The sequence below is a fragment of the Lutra lutra genome, chromosome 13 (genome assembly GCF_902655055.1).
Source record: "Lutra lutra chromosome 13, mLutLut1.2, whole genome shotgun sequence".
NCBI lineage: Eukaryota > Metazoa > Chordata > Mammalia > Carnivora > Mustelidae > Lutra > Lutra lutra.
Window position 1 is genome coordinate 93444604 of NC_062290.1, and position 24198 is coordinate 93468801.

The 24198-nt window shown below is 58.6% G+C and overlaps 1 protein-coding gene across 1 annotated transcript; it reads right to left on the minus strand.

Moving 5' to 3' along the window:
• Positions 1 to 523: 523 nt before the first annotated feature.
• Positions 524 to 24198, minus strand: OLFM1 (olfactomedin 1). The gene is made up of 6 exons (XM_047700550.1): positions 23900 to 24198; positions 21791 to 21940; positions 17374 to 17529; positions 15199 to 15418; positions 7485 to 7591; positions 524 to 2242 (listed from the first exon to the last, which is right to left on the minus strand). The coding sequence occupies exons 1-6, from the start codon at positions 24047 to 24049 to the stop codon at positions 1568 to 1570; spliced, it is 1458 nt and encodes a 485-aa protein (XP_047556506.1). The 5' UTR covers positions 24050 to 24198; the 3' UTR covers positions 524 to 1567.

A 24198-nucleotide genomic window follows, 5' to 3' on the forward strand; every position in this document is an offset into this window, starting at 1 on the left:
CAGGAAAGGATTGGGGGAGGGGGAGGGTTTGGGGCAGGACCCACTTCTTCATCGAAGGTCACAGCCTGTGAGTTGGCCCAGGTCCTGCGGATGAGTGAGATTCTCTGTGTCCCAGGCCTGGGGACCCGGGTTAGGTTCCAGAGGGCCGGCCGCTGACCTCTGGGACCCAGCAAAGCCGCACTGAGCCAGCTTGCCAGGGAGGGCCTGTTTTACCTCCGCGGACCCATGGGTGTCTTCTCCACAGGTGGCCCCACCCTGTCTCCGGAGGGCGCCTGTGCCCGGCCCCATCCAGAGGAGCTCTTGGAGGAGACGCCCAGAGCGGAGTGTGGTGGGGTTCCAGGGCTGCAGCCTCGGTTCGGACCCATCCCGAGGGGCGGCGGAGCCCCATGCTGGTCCTCCGGCTTCCGGGGGATGGGGTTGGGGACCGGGGGCAATCCTTCCAGGACACTCCCACAGGGCACACCCAGAGGGCTCTGCAAGGCCCCCTCATCTTTAAAACCTCAGAAATGACGAGCGAACCAAAGACATCTCCTAATATCTTTATTGTTCCTTCGATAACTGGACGGTACAAAGTTCTCCTCATTTTGACTTCGAACTGTACTCCCCACGCACTGTTGTCCTCGGGATCATTCCTTTCCCAGCGGAAACAGAGTTTCCCTCGATAAGCCCTTCCTATCCGCGGTTACGTTATTTAGATAATTTAACAAGAAGAGAGTAATTCCTCTAGGATCAACATGAACTTGATTACCTCTTTCTAAGGGTGAACATTGAATTTTTTTTTCCTTTTTAGGAACAAAAACCATCCACTTATTAAACCCGAACTACAGCACGGCATTTACGACACTCGTTGCATGAACTGAACACACAGAGCTACCACCTCAAGGAGACGACAGACAGACGCGGCACGATATATCTATGGGGGGACGCGAGCTCGAACAAGTGGGCGCTGCGGCTGTCCACGCCACACACGGGGCCACCGCCGGCAGGCGGTGCACACGGGTCCGTGGGGGCGCGGAGCCTCGGGGCAGCTCGGCTGAGACACAACAGGCGGTCGAGAGACGGCAGCTGTGATGGGATGAGTTACAGTCACCGAGCGCGGCCCCCGCGGGCCCTCAATGAGACGCGGCAGGCACACCCACCGGAGCCCAGCGCGATCTAGGGGGAGTGTCCATGCGACCTAACAGTGGTTGTCCTCAGGGCGAGAACTGGCCAACAGTCGTTGCCTTACTTCTGTAGGTAATTTGACCAGAAAGGGGGCCAGGCGGGAGGGGCTGGGGCGACGGGGCGGGGGCGGGGACCAGGACCGGGGATCCCTGGACTGCAGTTCCAGCTGCAAAGACGGGGGTGGGGGTGGGGACGGGGGCATCTTCTCTCCCCAAGCATGTCGCCCTTTCGCTCCGACCAGAGGCACGGGGAGGCGACGCCACCATGCGGTGCCGGGACCCACACTGCTGCTGATGTTTCGAAATTAGTATTATTAGTGTCGTTAGGTTATGTCGGCAGCTGTCCCACAGGAAGGTCCGTGTGGGGGAGGCCGCGGCCCCCTGGGCTTTCCGGGCGGAGACAACTACAACTCGTCGGACCGGATGACGTGAAAGAGGGTGACGTTGTAGAGAATCTGGTGGCCGTTGTTCCAAGCGTACAGGGCGCGGTCCTTGGGGTTGTAGTCCAGCATGGAGATGTGGGAGTACTTGTTCTGGAAGGGGATGTCGATGTACTCGTAGGTCGAGGCGTTGGTCTGGTAGGCGTAGTGGACCTTGGTGCCCCCGGAGTAGCCGTTGGTGACGTAGAGGGTCCCGCAGATGATGAAGGCCTCGCCTGCGCTGCGCTTGGGGTAGCTCGTGTTCCACGTCTGCAGCACCTGCAGGGACACGGGGTCCAGCTTGCTGATCACGATGTTGCCCGCGTTCTGGTTGGTGGCGTAGACGGCCCACAGCCCGTTCTCGTCCACCATGAGGTCGATGTCTGAGTGGCCGCCCCAGGCGTAGTGGTACATGTTGTTGTAACCGGCATAGTCCAGACTCCGCGTCTTCAGGATCGTCTCCGTCTTCAGGTCGAACCGGATGACGATGTGGCTCTGGAACTTGTTGAAGTAGATGGAGCCATTGTAGACCACCTGCCCCGTGCCAGACCAGGGGTGCGGGAGGCGGTGGGACGTGAAATTGTCCGTGGTCATGAAGTCGGTCATGGACTTGTACTCGCGGACAAAGCGGTTGTTGTGGTAGCCGTCCATGTACCAGACCTGTGGGGGGCGGGGGCAGAGAGAGAGAGCACACCCGTTAGCGGCTCTGGGGGCCGGGCTGTGCTCCCCCTGCGTGGCCTCGCCTCTCAGGCTCAGAGTCTCGTTGACTTGGCAGCGGCCCGGGACCTCGAGAAGGACCCGAAAGAACGAGGGGAGGAGAGTGAAGACCGGGCAACGTCCTGTCCCTCCCCCAAACCCACAGGTACTCCTCAAAGGGGACAGGGCCGTCCCTGCTGGGAAAGAAGAGTCTGGTGAGGACAAAGCATGGGGAGGCACACTCTGTGCGGGGCATTTGGGGACAGGTGCCACCGAGCCTGGGCTGTGGCCACCCCGCAAGTCGGGAAGCGGGCGGCAACAGAACCTTCCCAGCCCCCTCTGCTTGGGCTGCGTCCAGACTGTGGCTCCCTGCGTTCTCCCTGGCAGGGTCCACAGCAGGTGCTCCCACTTACTGGGGGAAAGGAGGAACCCCATCAGTGTATGAACCCCCAAGCTAGCAAGACGGCACTGGACAAGGGGAAACTGGGGATGTGGGGACCCATTGCCAAGGGCACCAGGAAGGGCGATCTCCTGCGTCCCAGGGGGCTGTCAGGCGTTAGGCCTCTTGTCCCACCAGCTGCCCTGTGGGGCGTCCTGTCTGCCAGGCAGGAAGGCGTGCTGGACAATACATGTGGAATCACGGTCCCCGCAACCCCTGGGCTTCTTCTCCAAGAAGAACGAAGGCTTCGTGCAAGGCCCTGAGGGTCACAGAGGGCCACAAGCCATCAAGAGAACGGACCCAGGGGCGGCCCACGTTTGGGGTCAAAGAGGAAGAGTTATCGCTTAAATGCCAATTGGCTCCAAAACCATCTAGACTTTGTACAAAATGCTTTAGTCATTTTCAACCAATATGGGAGCAAATTAGGAAGCAATGCCGTTACTCAGAGGCAGATCTGCTGGGCTAACGCCATCCCCAGAGCATCTGTCCGGCAGTAAGACAGCTGCTTTCTCCGTCAAGGCTCTGCCGGCTGCCGGGGAGATGAAGGAAGCACGGCTTTCAGACACAGCATCACACATGCGTGAAAAATTAAGAAAAAAAACCCTAACCTTGTTCCTGAGGCATCTATCTGGATGCTTGGAGACAGATACGCTTTTTGTCCTTAATGAGTTTTTTTTGAAAACTGGGTCTCACTTGAGGCTTTTATTACCCTCAGCCCCCGCAGCCCGGCCCACGGTGACACGGGCCTCCGATTAGAACGGGCGAGTGCTGGGCTGCCAGGGGTTCCGGGTGCCGTGGTCACGCTGCCGAGGACTGGCCCTCCTGCCTGCACGTGGCTCTCTCCCGAGACAGGGAGCTCACTGCTTCTTCCAAGACCCGGCCCAAACAGCACGCCCCACTTTGAACCGTCTGCCGACCCTTGCCTACGGGAGCTGCCTCTCTCCCGCTCAGCATGGAGAGCAGCCCTGAATGTGTGCCATCGTCTCCTCCCTCACGAGTGGACCTGTGGCACGGGGGGCCTCCAGGGTCTGGTGCTTCCCTCTCGTGGGCAGAGATGGGTGACATGGGCACCAAATTGCTCGGGATTTGTAAACCGCCACCTCTTCTTCCCGGAAACCAGTGAATCGGACCCAGGGCACGCTTCTGGAAAACGCAGTTTAGGCTGGGAGGGAGCTGGTACAAGACCCTATATGTTTACTGACCAGCTCTCGGCCCGTGACCGCAAGACCCCACAAAAGCCCCTCTACTGAAGAGTGCGCCGCGGCGGCTGCGAGGGCCGAGAAAAGTCACCCCTTCCCTCGCTGTGGCAGCCCCTCCGGGTTCACCGTGATCTCCGGATCGGAAAGCCTCTCCTGCCTCACCCATCCGAGTCCCAAGGCTCACACAGAATCCCATCGCCCCCAGGAAGCCTCCCCCGATGCTCTGGCTTCACCCGGAACCCCCATATCTGAACTTCTAGACCCTGGAACCTGGCTGCCCCCTGAGCCCAGGACAGTTGCATGAGACTCCAGGGACAGAGCCAGGCCCGCATGATGGTTCAAGCAGGTGACGCCAATGTGTAGGCAAGGCTGGGCCCTCTGGCTGGGAGCTGCGCGTCTTGCTGTGGCCTGTGCCCCTTACCCTTGGTTATGCCTTCAGCTCCCTATCGGCCTCCGGGGCTGGTGCCACCTGATAGAACCTTCCAGAACTGTGATCCAGACCATCACTGCTCTGTAAACCTGACTCCCCAGTCCCAGGCTCTTCCCGGCAGTGTCCGGCGGCCTCTGCACCTGGCAGACCAAGTCCCTGGCTCTCAGGCACCTCCGGTCTGGCGTCCCTGTGCTCCACACCTGCTGCTCCCACCGCGGTGCCCCCACTCCACGGATCAAGTTCATCTCCTAGAGGACGTTTCTTACACCCCCTCTACCCCCAGGCAGGGAGGCCTCAATTTTGTAGGGGTGGCCCCTAAAGATGTGTCCACATCCGGGACCCTGTAAGGGTGACCCTATTTGGAAGAGAGAGCTTTGCAGATGTCATTAAGGATCCCAAGATGGATTAGGGTAGGCCCTTAAATCCAGTGGTGGTGTCTTGAGGGGAGGAGAGACGTGGACACAGAGGAGCTGACACCCACTGGCCTGGGACGTCTGCAGCCAAAGCCAGCCAACAGGAGGGAAGGTGTCGTGGACTCCAGACAGAGTCAGGGAGAGGGTCTCCTGGGGGCAGGGGCACAGTCTGGCATTAGGGGTGAGAGCGTCAGAAGCACGCGGGCCAGTCCCCACCGAGGGAAGGCAGCTTTGGGCATAGAAGAACACCGCAGAGCCCAGCGTAGAGCCTGGCACACAGCTGGAGCCCAATAAAGGAGTCAGAGAAGGGAAGGCACAAGGCGTCCTGAGCTAACCCTGTTCTAGCAGCTCAGTGCGAAGGTGTCGGGACGCTGTGAGCCGTGCCCACTCCTTTGGAGCCCCCACCATGGGCCCCCCACCAGGGACCCCCTGTGCAGCGTTCCCTGCATCCCCCCCACCGCCAACCTCTGGCCACGTGTCTCTGACCACACCGCCGTGGCAGCCTGCCCAAGCTGACACGGATTGTTTCCCTTTGGAACAAGTTACTGGTTTCCTGCATGTGTGACCAAACTGGGAGGGGAGAATAAGAAAGATCAAAACAAAACATCTGTCCTCCAGATCAGTGGCAGGGCCTGGGGAGGCGTCACTCAGTGCGCTGGGAGTTGGGGGTGGCTGTGCTGAGCGCACGGCTTGGAAAGGCCCCAACCACACAGGTGTGGGGCAGAGCTGCCCAGCGTCCCCGCCAGCAGGCTCTGCTCCCCGCTTCCCATTGCCAGCAGCTCCCCACAGAAGCCTCCTCCTGCTAACCCCTCTGTGCATGCTCCGTCCATCCCCGGGGCCTCACTTTCTGGACAGCGATCTGGTCACCAAGAAGAAAACAGGGGTCCAGTTATCAAGAGCCTCTCCCACCCCTTAACAGCTTTGCGAACCGACAGCCTCCCTGTTTGGGGCAAAGAGCCAGGCTTCCCGGAGCCCCGATACTTGGGGCCTGAGAAAGGGTCTTCCGAGCAGCACTGCTTACAACAAAGGAAAGGGTGTCACAGTGGGGCCGGAGGCACGCGTGGGCACAAACCCCCAGACCCAGGTGTGTGAGGCGTGAGCGGTGGGCAGGCAGACGGCAGGTGGGCGGGGAGGGACGGGGCAGTCTTGGGGCAACTCCTATAGACGCTTGTTAGTGAAACCACTGACCGCCCTTTCCCAAGACCGTGGGCACAAGACTAGATCGGGGTTTTCCCACCAAATAGCACGGGTAACGGTGACCTCCACACCGGCAGGTCGCTGGAGGGTCACTGGACGCCCAGCCAGGACTGGCAGGCAGAGCGGTGCACCGAGGGCCAGGAACGCGGACTAACGGATCACCGCGCACGGAAGGGCTCCGCTGTGCCAGTGCGGAGCCGAACCTGGAGCAGAGCTGGGGCTCACCGCGGGGGATGTGGGCCAGAAGACCCATCGGGATTACGATTAGCCCCTTAGACGGTCAGAGAACGTGCAAGCAGCAGCTAACCGTCCAGACTCGGGAAAGAGAACAGAAACTGCCCAAACACCCGTCCACACTCGCATCCCGGGTCTGCGGTCCCCGACTGGCCCCTCCAGAGTCCCCGGCAGCCAAGGCTGGTGTGAGCTGCCCTGGGGGCGGGGATGGGAGGGTGGATAGACAGATGGCAGCCACCACGGGCTGGCGGTCTCTGTCCTCCCCAACCTTCCCCAGCAGAAAGTGTGGGGCTACCTCACTTCCAAAATACAAGACGCTTGCCACCCGCAGCTGTGGCAGTAGGGGAGGGGAGCTGCGGGGCCAGAAATCTCGGGGAGAGGAAGCGACCCTTCCCTTCCCAGTAAGAGTCCCCCAGACAAGACCCAGCAGCCCCTCTCAATCCCGCCTGAAGGAAAAGCAGAGATTGTTTTTAAAAAGTGATCAGTTTCTAAACGTCCTGCCAGTCCCCGAAAGCCAGGGGGTGGATGGGAGACGCCCCAGACTTCTGGCTTGTTCTGTGCCCTGAGGTGTAGCCAGCAAGCGGTTACATGCCCAGACCTGTCCCTCCTCCCCTGACAGCCCTAGGCAAGTCTTCCTCTGGCAGAGGCTCTGAGGGTCACCGAACGGCCACGTCCAGGTGTCCCCGCACTCAGCCGGCCAGCCTTCACCCCACACCCCCAAAGGGGCTCACAAGGCTCAACCCAGGCCCTGCCTTTCTCTCCTTTTCTGACTTTTTATCCAGGGGGGAAACAAACACAGCCTCTTCCCTAAATCAAAAAGGAAACTGTGTTTTCATCGGCCTTGATACAAATGAGATGCCACTGACGTAAGGAAGGCCTGCCCGACGGGACGGTCCTCCTGGAGCAGGGGTGGGGCTGGGGTGTCTGGGAGCTCCCCTCCCCTAGAGCGGAGCTGGGGAGGGCTTGGCAGGGGTGCTCCGCTCTAACAATTGTCACCATTGTTCCCATATTGGGCCCCGACCCCGTCCCTGTGGTCTGTGACTCGGGGTTAGCACAGGGAGCTCAGCCAGGACCTAAGCCCCTCCCCAAAGCGGCGGGGGGGGGGGTTGGGGAACAAACCCGCGGGGGTGCCCAGCTGGGCTCCCGCCACAGCCACTGGGGTGGTTCTTGGCACAGGTGGGCACACGGGCATTAGCGTGAGGGCCAAACGTTCAGGGGATGGAGACCAGGCTCACTTGTCCCCCGGGGTGACCGCAGCACCCTCGGACCCAGGCCCGGCAGAGGAAGCACTTACCCTGTTATCACCTTCTGGGGCCAGAGGATCTGTCATCCAGGACCCGAACCTTGAGCCCGAGGTCTTGACGGTCACAGGGTCACTGATGCCTGTCAGCTTGCCGCAGGCTGGAAGACAGTACACAGCACAGAGGAGTGACTCCCTCGGCCCGAGCCCGACCACCCACTGTGGAGGATGCGGGTCCCTCTGCCCTCCTCGGTCAGGGTGCCAGCGGATCTTGCCTCTCTTCTCCTCGGCGACACCCCTAGCCCCAAAGTCCAGACAAGCTCCCCCGCCCCAAACAGAGCCTCTGAGGCCAGGGTGGACGGGGAGAGGGAGGAGCAGCAGCCCCCCCACCGCCTCCCTCCCTTGGACCCCAGGGGCTTGGGGCTGGAGGGGCCAGAGCAGGACATGGGGGTGACCGGCCTCGCCACGACATGGTTTTTTTCTTCCAGGCAGTGGGCACGGCAGTAGCTCAAGCCCCTAAGCCTCCGGGGAAGAGAACATCCCGAGCTCCGTGTGTTAGGCTCCCCACAGGATCCCAAGACACCTCTTTGGGAAGAACCCACAGCTCCATGTCCCGGGGCCAGTTAGACCTGGACTAGGAGAAAGGCCCCCCTCCTTCCCTAGAGAGCCTGTGAGCATCTCCCGAAGGGGGAAAAGGTCCCTTCTGCCTGGGGGGAGCCCTGAGGCTGGAGAGCGGGGACTCTGGAGGTGCTGACCTAGCAGGGCAGCTGGATGGATCGGGCCTCAGAGGTGGCCTCGGTGCTGCCCGTCTCAGGAATGGAGGCCGGGGTGGTGGTGGGGGGTACTTAGAGCCACACCAGCACTTGGGGACCGTAGAGGCTGGGACCCAGCTCTCTCTGCAGCCCAGGGCCCTTCCCACAGCCCTGTGGGCCTGCCAGGCCGCACCTGCCGCCCCAGCAAAGACTCCACAACCACTTAGGTCTTCCAGAATAAATGAATCTCCGCCAGCCTGGAGTTCCTGAGCCCCAGGAGCCAATCGGCAGGTAGACACGGCCCAGTCAGCAAGTCTCCAAGAGGATCCGGTGCATTCAGAAGACTGACAGTGACTTAAGCCAGGGACACAGTTTAGCCGGGATAATCCCGCAGAGCGGGGGGAGAGCGGGGGACAGGCCAGGCCGCAGAAGCTGGTCTCTCCCTAAGAACTTAGAGCAGAGGTGTGCATCTGCGCTAAAGCCATCACGCAGGACTGCAGAGACAGACCCCTGACACCCCAGCCCAGCGCCAGGCGTCCCATCTCTCTGTGCTGGTGGGAGCGCAGAGGCCGTGAGGAGGGCTGAGCCGCCAGCAGGCCGTTGGGGGGGCGGGGTCCGCACCCAGATCCCCGTCAGCGGCACCGCCCTCCTCACCGCAGGCCGCTGCCTTGGGTCCACACCTATTTTTACCAGCCTATCCCTTCCCCTCTCCGAATTTCCTGTCTGTTCCGCTTTTAGGAGCAACCGTGGGCCCTCCCATGTAAATACTGTCCCTCACAGCCCACAGCTTCCTGGCAGGAGGCATCGCTCGGGGGCTGGTGGCCGGTCAGCAGGTGGGCCTGGTCCCTGCTGAGAATCACAGCAAGTTCGCTGGGCCCCGTGCACATGTCCCCATCTGTGGGAGGACAAGGGGGACTGGAGGAAGGTCCAAGGTTCACCAGCGTCTACAGGGACTGGGAGAAAAAGGGGGTGCCCAAGGCTGGTGTCCCCCTGTACTCTCTTGGTTCCTATGACCTGGGGGCTCTGGGGGCTGGCTGTCCCCAAGGAGACAGCAGCTTCTCTGACCTGGGTGGGGATCGGGAGATGTTGACAAGGCCCATGTCCAGCCACCAACAGCCTCCCCACTGCTGAGCCAGGGGACAGTGGTCCTGCCAGCAGCCTGGAAGGAGGAGCCATCGCCCTCAAGGGTGTCATGGCTCGGGGAGTCCGGTGGGCCCATGGGTTTTCCATCCAATAGCACACCGTGGGATCGGACACCGCAGCGTTATACTGACTCACACCGAGGCTCTGGCCAAGCCCCCCGTGCTGCCTGACCTCCCCAAAGGAGACCAGATGTCCGTCCTCCACATCACGCCCAGCGCGCGAGCACGGCGGGCCGGCGCCCTACCTCAGCAGCACAGATGCCACCCTCGCCGCCACGCCTTTGCTCTGGCTGTCCCTCCGCCTGCCGCGTCCTCCACCCACCCTCCCCCGTCCTCTATGGCCTGGCCCAAACCCACGCCTCGTCCTGAGACCTCTGCCTTGGGAACCCTGCCCACCTTGTCCTCACCAACTCCTGCCAGTGACCCCATATGCCCTGGGGCCTCAGACCCGAGCGTCCAGCTCTGGCCGCCCCAGGCTGCAAGCTTGTTGCCCTCTCTTGCTGTTCCCCAAGGCTCTGCCCAAGGAATTGTCCGTGAACTAGTGAGGGATCATCTCTCAGTTCCTCAGAGGTAAGATGATTCATCTCTCAGAAAACCCTCACGATGTCCTTCGCCACATGCCCCAGCAGAGGGGACGAGAGGTAAAGCAGGGTCACTCTCCTCTGAGCGTGGGACAGAAGCCCAAAGGGCAGCTGTAGGGGCTGAAGCAGTTGGGAGCTTCTAGAAGGTGCCTGACGTGCGTGTCGGGCTCAGCGGAGGCAGCCGCTGTTCTCGGGACTGTGAATTCAGATTAAGGATGGGGAGAAAAGTTGGGGTCGGGGCTGCCTCGGACCACCCAATTGTGTCCTGCCCACTGTGGGCCTTCAGGGCTGGGGCAGAATAGGGAGCTGGCCACTGCAGGAAACAGGTTGCAGGTTGGGTCTGATCCGGAGGCAAACGCTCTGCTGTAGCACCAACACCTGCCGTCCCCGGGCTGAGATCTGCTCTCCCTTCACCCCGGGTGCTCCCTGGCTGAAGGCTACCTGTAGCCTCCCCAGCCCCTTGGAGGGAGCCTGAAGATCATGGATCAGAGCGTGCAGAGAAGGGTTCGGCTGGCCGGGGAGCCCTGCTCTTCCACATACTGGCTGCAGCCTCAGGTCTCCAGGGCCTCCCGGGCTGGAGGCTGCCCCCCCCCCCCGCCAGCTTGAGTCAGGGAGTTATTTTTGGTTCTCTGTCCAGACTGGTTCTGCCAAGACCTCGGGAGCTGACAGGATCTAAAAAAGCCCCACGGCAGAGCCTCATGGAGGAGTCTTGGCACATTCAGTTCAGGAAAGTGTCCCTCTCTGTCACGAGGGCTCAGGATGTGCGTAAGGAGGGAAGGAGGTCCCTGCGCAGGTGCAGCTCAGAGGAGGCGGAGCTCCGGGGCCGGAGCACCCCGCTGGGAGGGCCTGGCCACCCTTGCCCTCCAGAGCTCAGGGGCAGAGCCCAGGACGGGTGTCAGGAGGGAGGGCACCGTGCAAAGCCAGGGGCCTGGACAAAACAGTGCCCTGCATGAAATCATTTGCCTCGTGCTATTGCTAGAGGTCCACTTCCGAACAATAGCTGGGACAGTCTCCACGGGGAGCCTTGAGCAGGCCTGGGGTGACATGCCCACCAAGATCCAGGCCAGAGGCCAGAGCGAGGGCCCGAGAGCCCCACAGCAGGCAGGCTGGGCCCCCAGCTTTCGGTCTCCCTCAGCCCCAGCTTTCATCCCTCCTGGACTGGGAACTGTTTGCGAGGCTGGGAGCTGGGGAAGGCACACGTCCTTGTAGGGGGAGAACCTGAGGACAAAGCAGACCCTAAGCCTGGGAGCGGCACCAAGGGAGGGTCCCCCGTCTCCCCCACACACACGGGCAGGGCAGAGCAGGTGCTGGGAGTCCTCTCCCTAGGCACAATCCCCAGCACTTCCTAGGAGGCTCCAAAGGGGAAGCGTGCCCCGCCAGAGTCCCGCTCCGGCCAACACGTGAGCAGCAGCTCAGCTGTGGGTTGGTTTCTTTGCCGTGGGGTCTCCTGCAGGCTGAGGTCTCCCAGGCTTACCTCTCCACCCTCCACTGACCGCAAAACCTGTTCATGTGACTTTTGGCCTCACCCTTGGCAGCAGCCCCTCCCCCAGCCCCTCCAGGCTCCTGGGAGCAGACGTGCCAATCCCCCTGCCTTCCTGAGCCTGTCCCATCTCAAGGGCAAGAGAATGGAAAGGAGGCTTCAGACTTGCCTCCCCCAGGAGAGAGAGCCTGGGATGTGGAGCACCAAGCCCTGACATCCCAAACTGGCAAAGATATCTACGCCCTGACTGTCATCAACATGGACCCCAGGCTGGGGGGCTGCTGACACTGGAGCCCACGGGCTTCATTCACATATGTTCTTGGTGGAACAATCAGAGCCCCAGAGATTCTGATACCAGGGCCCCGGGTGTCTGGGCACTTCCTTCCCACCAGGGAAGCCCTAAAACAGCTATGCCCCCTGCCCCCATTTTACAGAGTAGAAAATTGAGGCCTGAAGCTAACAGACCCACGAGATGCTCAGGACGTTGATGTATGAACAGCATTTTGCACTGGAGTCTGAGTCTCTGGGCCTGCTGGTTTAGCTTCTGGGTCATCTGTGTAGGCTCCCCCAGTGGAGGGGGGCTGTGAAGTCTCCCGCCCCAGCCTGGGGGACCAGGTGGCTGGGCGGCTCTGGCGCTCCCCTGTCTGGGAACAAGGGGACCTCAGGGGAGCGGTCAGAAGCCGCCTCTCTTGCAGAGATGCCCAGAGAGGCTGAGCCCCACCTCTGGTTTTAGAAACGGAGTTTCAGAGTCCTTTCTGGCTGGGCCTCTGGGAAAAACATACAGTCCCACCGAGACAGCAATCTTTACAAATAGAAACAGAAAACAAATGGAGCCTTGTTTTTGCTCTGTGTATGTTGTAGGGTCAGGAATTACCAGCCACGTCGACTTAAAAGAGAGGGTGGCCACAAGAAGCCACCCAACTGAGAGCACGTTGGTGGAGGGGCTGGAGTGTCTACACTGGGGAAGAAATAACGGGAACTGACAGGGAGACTTCAGACCAAGGAGCCAAGGTGCCCAGGGCGCGGGGCGGGAGCTACTGAAAGGCTACACCCAGCGGGAGCCCAAAGCTCCCTGGCAGCTGTCAGGAACGGGGGCCCCACAGTGCAGGAGATGCCTCCTTGGCTCTGCGGTCCCCGGAACCTCCAAGCAGGAAAGAGGCTGCTGAGACCGTACTCATTGGTGAGGCTGAAATAAAGACCATCTCAAGCAGCCACGGGATAGGAACGTGGTCCTTAAATTACTAGGCTTGAATGGGAACCTAGGGAGAGGGCAGAGCCACTGTTCAAACTACCACCTGCCTGTTGATCTGCCCCCACACCCACCCACTACCTGTCTGTTCCTCCACCTGCCAACGTATCCGTCTGTCTGCCCACCTAGCTGCCTACCTAGCACTTACAACTTGCCTGCCCTACCCCCTACCCACTCTGCTGGGCTATGAGGTGTCCCTGGACTCACATGGTCATCCCAGGGCATGGGGACTCCTACACCTTCACTGTACAGATAAGCAAGTGGCTGCCTTGAGACAGTCAGTGCCTGGGGACAGTCACACAGCCGCAGGTGATACCTAACTTACAGACCGAGGGCTCTCACCCTTTGGTGTTCATGGGAATCTCCTGGCTGTTGGTTAAATGCAGATCCCTGCCCCACCCCCCACCCGCCGCAGACTCTGATTCAGTGGGTCTACCTCCAAGTCAAGGTGTTTCTGAAGAAAGAAATACAGAGGCAAGACAACACGGTTGCATTCTGATGGGAGAGAACGGGGCTCCTGGCAGTCAACCTCTCTCTTTACTCCCAAGGGTAACCGTGTGGAAGCCCCAAGATCCTAAGCTGGAAGGAAAATTCACACAGCTTCTAAAAATAGACCAGGTGCTGATGGAAAGGCTGCTCTTCCCAAGAGGGGTGATGTCCCCCTCCGGGAGAGGCCTGTGGCTTCTCGGTGTTTGTAACTTTCCACTCTGAGTTTCCATTTTGCTCCTTGACCCCCCCCCTACAGGGAAAGCATGGAGGTCCCATCTCAGTTTCTCACTGGTATACGCAGTCTGTATCCCAGGGAGGGCATAAAATAAACAATAGCCACCACCCCAACACCGGCCCCTGGATTCTTCAGAGGCTGAGACCCCTGGGTGGGGGCATTTGGAGGTTCTGGAGAGAGAGAGGCAGTCAGCGTAGGCTAAGGCTGGGTAGAAACCCCAATCCGTGCCCAACGGAAGTCATTATATAACCCACAGTCATAAGTACAGTTCCATAATCGTGAAGACTCGAAACATCCACACCGACCCCTACAGTGTCCGATCAGGAAACGCTGTGGAGACTGCCCCGCCCTGACCCTCCTGGGGCTGTCCCAGGTCCCCCTGCCCCTGACACACCAGGACTGGGGCACCAAGAAGGGCATCACTGGAAAAACGAAGAAGACAATCCCTCATGGGACACAGCGAAGTGCCCATATTAAGCCAGATTAAACTCCCAATGCCTCTCGCCATCCTCCCTGGGCTGGGGAACTTTTGAGTGTTTGCCCTTGCTGGGAGGCCTAGAATAGCATCTGAAATAATCTGGGTGTGCGGACCTGCTCCAACAGGGGGGCTGGCCGACTACTTCCTTGCCTTTTGGATGTTCTCTCCCTTTTGCCTCAAGGCATCAGGGATTTTTAAAAGTATTTGCTACTTTGGGATGTTTTAAGTTTATAAGAAGGTATTTGGGGTATGGGCGGGTGGGTGTGGGGAGGGAGTCAATTTAGAATATCAGATAAAACCCAAGGGAAACTTCTTCATAAACCAGAATTACCCTAAAAATTACCCTATGGTACACTAAGTATACAGTATGAACACGAACAGCCTTGGTGTCAAACACATAGCAGGAGGGAAGGGCCAGCCCAAGAAAGCCCAAGAATGAATTGGAAATTGGGAAACAGGCCAGAAGAGTGGGCTCAGATGCCAGTAAGTCACGATCTATGACAGCAACCAACAGGGAAGTTGTAAGGTGAGTGGGAATTCAAGCAGAAGCCAGAATCCTGAGGGGTCGCCCCATGGTGGGGGAACCCCCAGATCTGGTGCCCCCCCAAGGAAGCAACAACAGGGTTGAGGATCAAGTGAGCCCAGGGGCTCCCTCCATCCAGGCCATTAGGAGGGACTGACGCCTTTTCTCACTGTGAATGGCAAGTCCTCTATGCTGGTGTGACTGAATTTTCTTTTTTCTTTTATTCAAACTACGCATGATTCGCTCTCTCAGGAGTTCTGTCAGCCCTTGTCCCCAGCCTGGAGAGAGTATGAGATGTATGTTCCCAGCCCTATTAAACTCATGTCCTAACCTCACCCATCACGCACAGACACACACACCCACTCGCATGTGCACACACACACATACAATCTTCAGATGGCATGTGGCATCTAGTCCCTTTTCCGGATGTGTGACTTCATGGGGTCTGTGAGCCAGCCTTGGCCCCGGGGTGAGTGCCGCCTACCTGTGCTCCTAAGCGCGAGCCCTACCCAGGAGCCCTAATCCGGCCAGGCCAGGCCTCCCTGAAGCCAGGCGGGCGCTGTCCGCTTCAGCACCATTCCCTAAGCCTGGGCGGGGAGGTGGGCGGGGCAGCGCCACGCCCCCGGCAGCGCCCACCCTGAGGCCAGTGGGCGCTGTCCGCTTCAGCACCACTCCCTAAGCCTGTGCATGAGCGGAGGTGGGCGGGGCAACGCCACGCCCCCGGCAGCGCCCACCCTGAGGCCAGGCGGGCGCTGTCCGCTTCAGCACCACTCCCTAAGCCTGTGCGTGAGCGGAAGTGAGCGGGGCAGCGCCACGCCCCCGCAGGGTTCTGGTCCTACCTAGTTTTTGCATGCATGCACGGAGCCTTTCTTCAAGATTGGACACTCTGCTCTGAAGTTCATCGTAGTCATAGGCGCCAATTTCCTCTTGCAGTTCGTTAAGCACTGACGTCAGATTCTGGACCTCCTCCTTAAATTGCAATACCAATTTGGCATCGGCCTTGTACTCTTCCAACACAGGTATCAAAGGCCTAAGTTCATCCATTTTCGCTTTTATCGCCTGCAAGGTTAAAATAAGCTGGGTTCAGTGCTCTGCGTGCAAAAACTTGCAACACCCTGCCTTGGCCTGGCTTCTCCCCGGGTGAGGGAGTCTGTGCACACTCCTGTTTCATTTATAGGTTTATGTATTCTGGCCCAAAAGAGTTAGAAGAGCATATTAAACAGTCTTCAGAACACCAACATATTTGGGAAAGGTCTTTATTGTCAGTTTAGAACGCAACATCTTAAGGTTACATGCTTTTAGTCACACACACAAAGTTTCTTTTTTTTTTTCTTTTTCAAAAAATGCATTGACAAGGGTTCAAACTGTCCGTGGAATGCAGCTACAGTCGCATGCAAAAGAGGGTCCTGGTTGTGTTCAAGGTTCCTTAGTGTCATGGTGCTAAGTATTGGGAAATAATAGTAAAAATGCATGGTGCAAAAGCTCTCTGACCCTCTTTCATGGTTACATGGGAGTGGACTGCATCTTCAGTCACTGCAGCACTGAAAAAACGCTTTTAAGTTAGCCCTGCAAGCAAGAAAACGAAATACCGTTGAAGAGCTGCCTCACTAGCCTGCCTTAAACAGACAGCCATTAATAGACAAATATTTTCACGGTCACTTAAAAAAACAAAACAAAACACACTCCATTGCTAGATTTAGTCCAAACCAACTGCTTTAACAGTTATAGAGATTCTCTCACAATTCCTGGTGTAATTCTTAATGCAATTAAAGCATGGTCAAAGGCAAGGGATTGCTTTTCCTCCCCTGGGGCCATGTTGCCCCAAATTTTGGAACTGGGAGAGATGCCCGTGTGGACAGTGCTTGCAAAGATGAGCTAGCTCATGGCCGCTAAAGACACCCCTGTCTTCAAAGGACTCAGACTCTAGCATGGCACAGGGAATGCTGGGTTTTCAGGGAGAGACACAAACTCTTTTTGGTCAGGCAGGTCAAAAATCTCTCTCTCCGAGATAATTCACCACGATGATGACATCAGAAGCAAGGACAACATAGTCACCTGCCTCCACCATGAGCCACTGGCTCATTGCTCCTCCATAGGATCAGGCCTGCTATTATTTTATTTATAATATAGATTTACTACTTCGTTAGCCTGCCGTTTCGTCTGTATAATGTATCAGTTTTAAAAGTGGATTACTTCTTGCTTCATCCAGGGAGCACATCAAAGGAAAACATTAGCATAAGAAGGACTGGAAGACAGAGCGTCAGCAATTTCTAGTCAAGCAGGGCTGTGTAATTTGACCTGTTCATTTATATCTGGGCTAGATTAGCAATAACATGCACGTGTGCCTTAATTAAGGTGCATATAATTTTTCAATTTAATCATTTTGAAGCTGAGTAAACTTAAGGTATATATGTGTATATATATACATATTTCTATATATGTATATATAATTTTAGGCCAAACTCTGGCTTTAATGTCCAGAGAGACCTGGAGAGAAAAAAAGAAAAAACACTTACCAGGAAGTGAGAAAGATGTTGGTGTCTCTCTCTTTCCTCCCTACAAATCTACAGTGTGCCTTGTCATAGCTAAATTAGGTCAGATGTGAAAAATTGCCCCGAGTGATCCCTGCTCAGAAATGGCTCTAATCAATTAAGCTAATCCTTGGCTAATGTGATTTACCTACAGCAGCTGCCGAATGACGAGGACCAATCCTGTCCCTTCCCAGCTAATCTATGACCTGGCTTGAGAAGCCAGGTCCTGGGACTCCGGCCTGGGAAGCTCATGGGGGCTGAAAACTGCGGCTCTATCTTCCCATTTGACTGTGTCTTTCGCCAAAAGAGAGTGAGGGCCGGTTGCCTCTCCATTTCCAAGGACAGCAGCGGCCATTTGCAAGGCAAAGGCCCATTTCTGCTGGGCTCCTCCCCGGCCCTAAGTTCCTCTTTCTGGAGGGGAAGGGGAAAGCGCGAAGGGAAACCAAGCCCAGCTTCGACTCAGAGGAGGAGCAGCGCACGTACCTTGAACTGCCTGGCCAGGTGTTGCTTATGGCTCTCCTCCACCTGCTTGAACTTGGACTCCAGTCCCTTCATTTGGTTCTCCATCTTCTCCACATACTGCAAGTCCCTCTGGGTCCGCCTGTCCAGGACCTCTATGGATTGAGACATGTTTTGCACCTGTCAAAAAGGCAACAGGTTCAAGAAAGGAGCTGCAGTGGGTGCCTGCCCACCTTATTTGCCTCCAAATACACGACAGTGACCTTTCCCACGCAGCCGACACACTGGGAGCCAGAGGCGGTCCATGCATTATTTACTAGTTAATCACCAGCATCGGGGACTGTTATGACCAAGAACTCCCCAAACACAGCAAATTGGTTTGGGAAACGTTTCCTCTGCCATGTTCCAGAATGCCTTCTCTTCCAGCCAGGGATGCAAATCAGGGGTTCAGGAGCCTCGGGTCCTCCCTCAGCTCCCAGCTCCAGGCAAACGAGGCTTTGGGTGACTTTTTTTTTTTCCTTTCTTTTGTCAGTGGGGAGGGGACTGTGTCTCAGTCTCCTTATTCTGCAGGATGAAACCGGATAGGCAGGCTTAAATACCAGCCAGTCTGGATGGTGCTGTTGGGCTTCCCCCACCCCGGCTGGAGACTCTCCGTCCCCCTATATCTCATGGGGATCCTGATGCAAAGGTGGGGGGCACGAGGGAGCCAAGCTACAAGGGAACTGCTTTTTCTGACTCTGTGTCAACACTTGTCCCCATCTCACGCACCATCCATCACCCCTCCCGGTATCATAGGCAGATGACTGCTCTGCAAACATCCGCGTTCCATGCATAGAGTCAGGAATCAATCACTCGGCCAGTGAAGAATCGCTATTTCACGTCTTTGCAGACAGACCTGAATTGAGTCTATCCTCAAGATGGAACTTTAATATTCAACAGGATTCCAGAGAGCTTAAAAGAAAAACAGTTTCAGTGCAACCACCTGCCAGGGCATTTTATTTTTGGGGAAACTGGCTGGTGCTTCTGTGCACATGCATTTGGGGCAGTGGGGGGAGCAGATGGAGTTCAGGGTTGTGCGGTGGCGTTCGGGTCACTCTCGGAATTGAATCCAATCACCAGGGAGGAAGACACTTCACAACCACCGCAGATCTCCATTTCTGATTTCCTGCTGCCTTTGAAAATCCTCTCCCTTTTTAGGCACGGAATCATTTGGGTATGACCCGTAGCTTGACTCGGTCAGTGAAAAGATGACAGTGCGGTTTCCACCACTTCCGGTATAGCCTCCACCCCCGTAAATAAAGTAAGAGCACAAGTGAAATGCTTCTCGGTAGGAGAAAAACCGATATTACTCACTGCAGCATTTTTAAATGCCTGGGATTTTATGACTAGTTATTTAAAAGTAACACACAAATCCAGTTTAAAAATTCAGGTTTGTAAAATACCGTATGTGGGTGACTCGGATACTCTCTGGTCCTTTCTATGGAGAACTGGAAACATTTGCTCTCTTACCCTCTCCCTGCCCCCTCACCTGTCCAATTCTGTCACACCCAATAACCACAGGACTTCCTTGGAGAAGAGTTGTGAGTTTTGGTTTCCTTCATATTTTAAAGCCCAGACCCAATACCACCTCCTCCAGGAAGGTTTCCAGGATGCACCAGAGCCAGAAGTGGCTGCCTACTACTTGGAAACGGCATCACTTCGTTGGCGCAATGCCTGCCCGGCAGTAACCACACACACATCTGTCTCAACCAGCTGGCTGGATGGGAAACGCGGGGTGGGAGGGGCCCGGGGCTGCCCACAACCCCAGCAACACCCCCGACCCCCCCCCCCCCCCCCCCCCCCCCCGTCCCTGCCCCTAATGCACCGAGGTCCTCCTGCAGCCACAATGTTGGGAGGAGGAACACAATGGCCTCCCCAGCCGAGAGTCCCCTCCCCTCCTGAGACGCAGCGTTCCTGCTGTGTTGGCAAAACCTACAAGAGCGGGGGCTTCCATGGGCTGAGCTGAAGCTGCTGGGTCGGCACCAGCTCCACATTCTGCCCTCCGACAGGGGCCACACGCAGAGCAACGGGCTTCTCCTCTGCCAGACGAGGGATGCTTTTCATGGAATTTGAGTAAGATTAAATTTAAGATTGAGAAAACCAATTTTAAAGATGCCAAATGACTCTGCTACCCTAAAACAAAACGCAGACTCTCCTACTGTCCGTCCCACCTGCAGCGAGGACCCCCTCTCAGGCAGGTCATAAAGCAGACGACTGGGCCACGGGGCACAACTACTCCCAGGTGGGTGTTCTCCCTCAAGAAGACCGGGTCTACGCCCCAGCCCCGGGGCCATCCATTCTCTTTCCAGCAAGCTGTGTCCCTCGAAGCCAACTGATGAGCTCAAGGTCACACAGTTCCCAAACGACACGGTCCTCCCCAGGCTGAGCCCATCCGCTCACTGATTTGATCTGATCTTTACAACACCCTGGCAGGTGAGCGCGGTCTCGATTCCCAGGCCACACAGAAGGAGACCGAGGCCCAGAGAAGTTAAGCAGCTTGTCTGCCATCCCACAGCGGTCAGCAACGATCCAAGGCCTGGCCTGCCTCCAAAGCCCACACTTCCAAAGTCAGGGCTGACGGCTTTTTCAAAGAGAACATAACCCGCGGCCCCAACACGCCTTTTCCACTCGGCAGGTTGCCTGTGGCCCTCAGCCCTGGCCACAGGTCGGCACTGGGGCATCTGAGGGAACACACCACCAGAGCCACGCACCTCAGGCACGGGGAGAACCACCCCCTCCAAGGAAGGAGCAGCCCTGCCCCCAACCCCAGCACAATCTGAACAGAGGAAGCCGTGCGGCCCTCTTTTACAACAAAAGGCTGCTGCCCTCTGAAAACACAGTGCCCACTGGGGTATAAAATAGGGCTTTAAATCTTCCAGCCCCGACATGGTAGAGTATGGAGGCAGGTAGAAGGGCCCCAGGCCTGCGCTCCCGGGGGCTCTGAGAGCTTTCTGGAATCCAGAGGGCACCTCCCCCAAGAGCTCCAGGGCGGCAGCCTGCCCCCTCCCGCCCTCCCCCCTGCCCCCCTTCCAGGTCCCAGAGGCCCCTCCCAGCTCCACCTCCTTCCTCTGCAATTCTGAATAATTAAAGGCCCAATTAGGCTTTGGTCTAGTTTAGTGTTAATGAACGTTTGCAGAATCTGCTAAATGCGTTTTACTTTAATTCTTTCTAAATGACATACTGGGTGGGCTAGAGACGGCAGAACAAAGACTGCCCCTCACCCGGAGCAGGTGCAGGGGCCAGGCCTAGCCAGAGGCCTCCGTGCCCTTCTCCCCGCCCCCCACACCACCATCCTGGGGACAGCGCAGAGCTGGGAGCACCCAGGAATCCCTTACCCACTCCTTCCCTCCCCACTTTGGGAAACTGAAGCTACGACAAGGACCTGCTTTGCCAGCAGTTGTATGAGAGGCGGCGGCTGAGCTGGGCTCAAACTGAGCAGTTCTGACCTAGCACCGTGTGCTGTGCTGTCCTCCCTCCAGCTGCCAGGGCCACGACCTGCCCCAGCGAGGATCACAGCTGGGGGAGGGGTGGGGAATGGCTTCCGAGGGGCTCAGGCCCCGCCCCACCCCTTACTCCTCAACTGGCAAAGTCGTGTCTTACGAGGTGTGTGTGTGTGTGTGTGTGTGTTTATGTGGGTGTGGGCATATATGTGGGGGATGTGTGGTGGGTGTATGAGTCGTGTGTGTGTATGTGTGGTGCATGTGTATGTGGGGTACGTGTATATCTGGTGTGTAGGTGTGGGGGTGTGTACGTGGGGTGTGTGGGTGGTGAGTGCAAGGCATGTCCACGGGTGTGCGGTGTCCGTGTGTGTACATGGGCGATGAAACCAGGTGAAAAATCTCACCGAGTTGACATGATTCTTGTGAAGGGTCTTGAAATGACGAGTTTAAAATGCGTGCTGGACCCACACAGCGCTGCTGCCCGCAGCTGCTGAGGGGCGGACTCTGGGTGCACTTGTAACCCTAGACCTGCAACTGGCAGATCCCACCTCCCGTGAGCAGCAAAAGAGCCCATTGGCTGAGACCCAAGGGGCTCCTGGGTGCTCTCCCTGGTGGCTGCTCAGCCACAGCCCTGAGCCCTCCGGACTATAAGTCTCCGCCTCGCTGGAAACAATGGCCGGGGGGAGCCGCCCTCGTCCCCTCCCCCATGCCCACGCGGCTCCTCCATGGAGTGACCAGCAGGGTTGACTCATCTCCTCCTGCACCTTCCGTGGGGCATGGGGGGGTCTCCATCCACCCATTCATTCATTCACAGACATTCTGAGTCGGGACACGCCAAGAAAGAGGGCGGTCTTGAAGCTGGGACGGACCGTTGGGGCTAGCCCACCCTGGGCGCTGGTGTGGGCGCACACACGCACGTAGATGGGCACATGCGCGCACACACGCGCCCCGCACAGACTCACCTTCTCCAGTAGCTGCCTGAGCTGTTTCGTGCGGGCATCCCGTGAGCACATGGTCTGCTGGGGAGCGACCACTGTGCAGATGCACCTGCCCTCGCTGTCCTGGGCGGAGCTGTACACCTGCCAGCTCTCCTCGGGGTTGGTGGGCAACACCTGGATGCAGGGGGTTGGGGTGAGGGAGCGAGAGGGAGACAAGTGAGACCAGAAGGCAGCTCACCGGGAACGACAACCAGGGAGGGCTGTCCAAGTCCGACCCCTGGCAGAGAAGGACAAAAAACGGGCCAAAGACACATTCTGACCCCGGGGAGGGGCAGGAGCCCCTGAGAACAAAGGGGCAGAATCCCATCGAGGTCCCCCGGGGGCTGCAAGGAAGCTGAACAGGCAAGACTTGAAATTTTGTTCCAATTCAGGAGATTTTTTGGTTCCGGGGATGTTTGGTGTCCTGGCATGTGACCGAATGGATAGGCTGGGTAGCAGGAGCGGGGAGGCCACACGCCCTGACTGAGGAGTCAGGCAGGAAAGCAGGGGCTGGTTGACTCACAGCAGCACGTAATTCAGAAACAAGATATCCTCCCCGTAAGCAAGCCGGGGTGGCTGGCGCAGCCTCGCGACGCCGTCCCTGACACCCGGAGATGAAGCGCCCCGGGTAACAGCCGGCATCCGGCAGCCCATTCGCCCAGAGCCGCAACGACCCGCGCCCCGGCTGCCATCCCGCGGGCAGCCTGGCAGACGCTGTCCGAGGAGATGCCGGCTTTCCGACTCCACGGGGGCTGCTACCCACGAGCCATTGTGCGGAACTCACCAAGCTTCTGGTGACATGAGGGGCCAGCTCACAGCCAACCTCAGTCCTGGGGTATGCCCAAGGACCACCGAGAGACCAGAGCTGTGCCTGGCTGGTGTCACCTTGCAGCCCGGCTCAGGTGTGGAGCGCCAGGCACACGCACGGGGCGACGCCACTGTCCAGAAACACTCCCGGAGCACAGACCCTCCCCTGCAGCCTGCCCTGTCGCCTCAGGTCACCTCCCTGCTATTTTTAGCGTGGGGCTGGGGTGGAGAATCTATAGTAGCTGTCCACATGCTTCATTCATCGTCAACCCCAGCAGCTTAGGACCCAGACTCGGGAGCACAGTCACCACGAAAGTAGCCCTGGATGTCATCCTTGAGACACAAGGTGGGGTGAACATGACGAGGGTCTTGGGAGGGGTCACGTGGAGACATCCTCCCAGAGCACTGTGCCCTGGGCAGCCCAAACCAGGTGGGAGAGAAGCCTCCTGCCGCCTCCCCCCACCCCCCTCCGCCTCCAAGGGAGCCAGCCTGGAGCCCTTCCTCACATCCTCCTCCGCTTAGGGGTGCTTCCCGCTTAGCCTCGCTCACGCAGCTCCAGCCACCATCTGAGCCAGCCCTGGCCACAGGCGCCCTGGCCACTTGCTCCCCCCACCCCACACCAAGGCCTTGACAAGGGAAGAAAAAGCCACCTGGGACGCAGGACGGAGGGCCAATGGGACGGAGAGGGGGCCAGCACCACAGCCAGTGCCTCCCAGGGCCCCGCCCGGGCCACTGCACCTTGGGGCTCCAGGACCCTGAGGGACCCAGCGGCGTAGGAAAGAGCCCGGAAGGGAGCCTGATCCAGTGCGAGCTGCCAGCTCCCCCGCCCGCCGGCCCACTCCCGCGGTCCAGTCCCGCTGGCTCCCACAAAGTAGGGCGGGCTCCGCTCGAGCCCTGGCTGGACCAGCCCGACAGGGTGGAGCAGAGGCATCCCCACCCCTTACTTGCTGAGTGACCTTGGACAAGTCCCCAAGTGCCCTGCCTCAGTTTCCTGACCTTGTCAGTGAGGGGCTTACTACTAGTTGAAGGGGACTCGAAGCGTCAGCGTCCCTGAGGCCCCTGCCCCGCCAGGAAACCCAGCAAAGGAAGGAGGCGGTGCCCCTGAGGACCAGGGCAGGCCACTGGCGGCCGGGCAGCACGGGGACGGGGTCACCCCCGCCCACCGGGGAAGCCGCAGGGGACCCTTGCCCGTGCCCTTGGCCCTGCGCCCTGCTCGGCGCCGCCCAGCCCGGGGTCGGGGTCGGAGGGAGCGGCGGAAGGGCCCGCGGGGCGGCGGCGGGGACTTACGCCGGTGCTGCGGTCGAGCGTCCCGCCGCTGGCCGCAGAGAGCTTGGTGGTGTTGAGGCCCACCAGCGAGGGCAGCGTCTGGGACATCCAGTTGGTGATCATGGCCATGGTGCTCAGCACAACCCCGATCTTGAGCAGCGGCACCGACATCGCGCCTCGAGTCGCCTCCTGCGCCCGCGCGCGCCGGCGCCGGCTCCGCGCCCCCGGGCAGCCTTCAGGCGGCGGGCACCGCGGCGGGCAGGGGCGCCCGGCCGAGTCCCCGCGCCCCCTCGGCCCGCCGCCGCCCGCCCGCCGTCGCC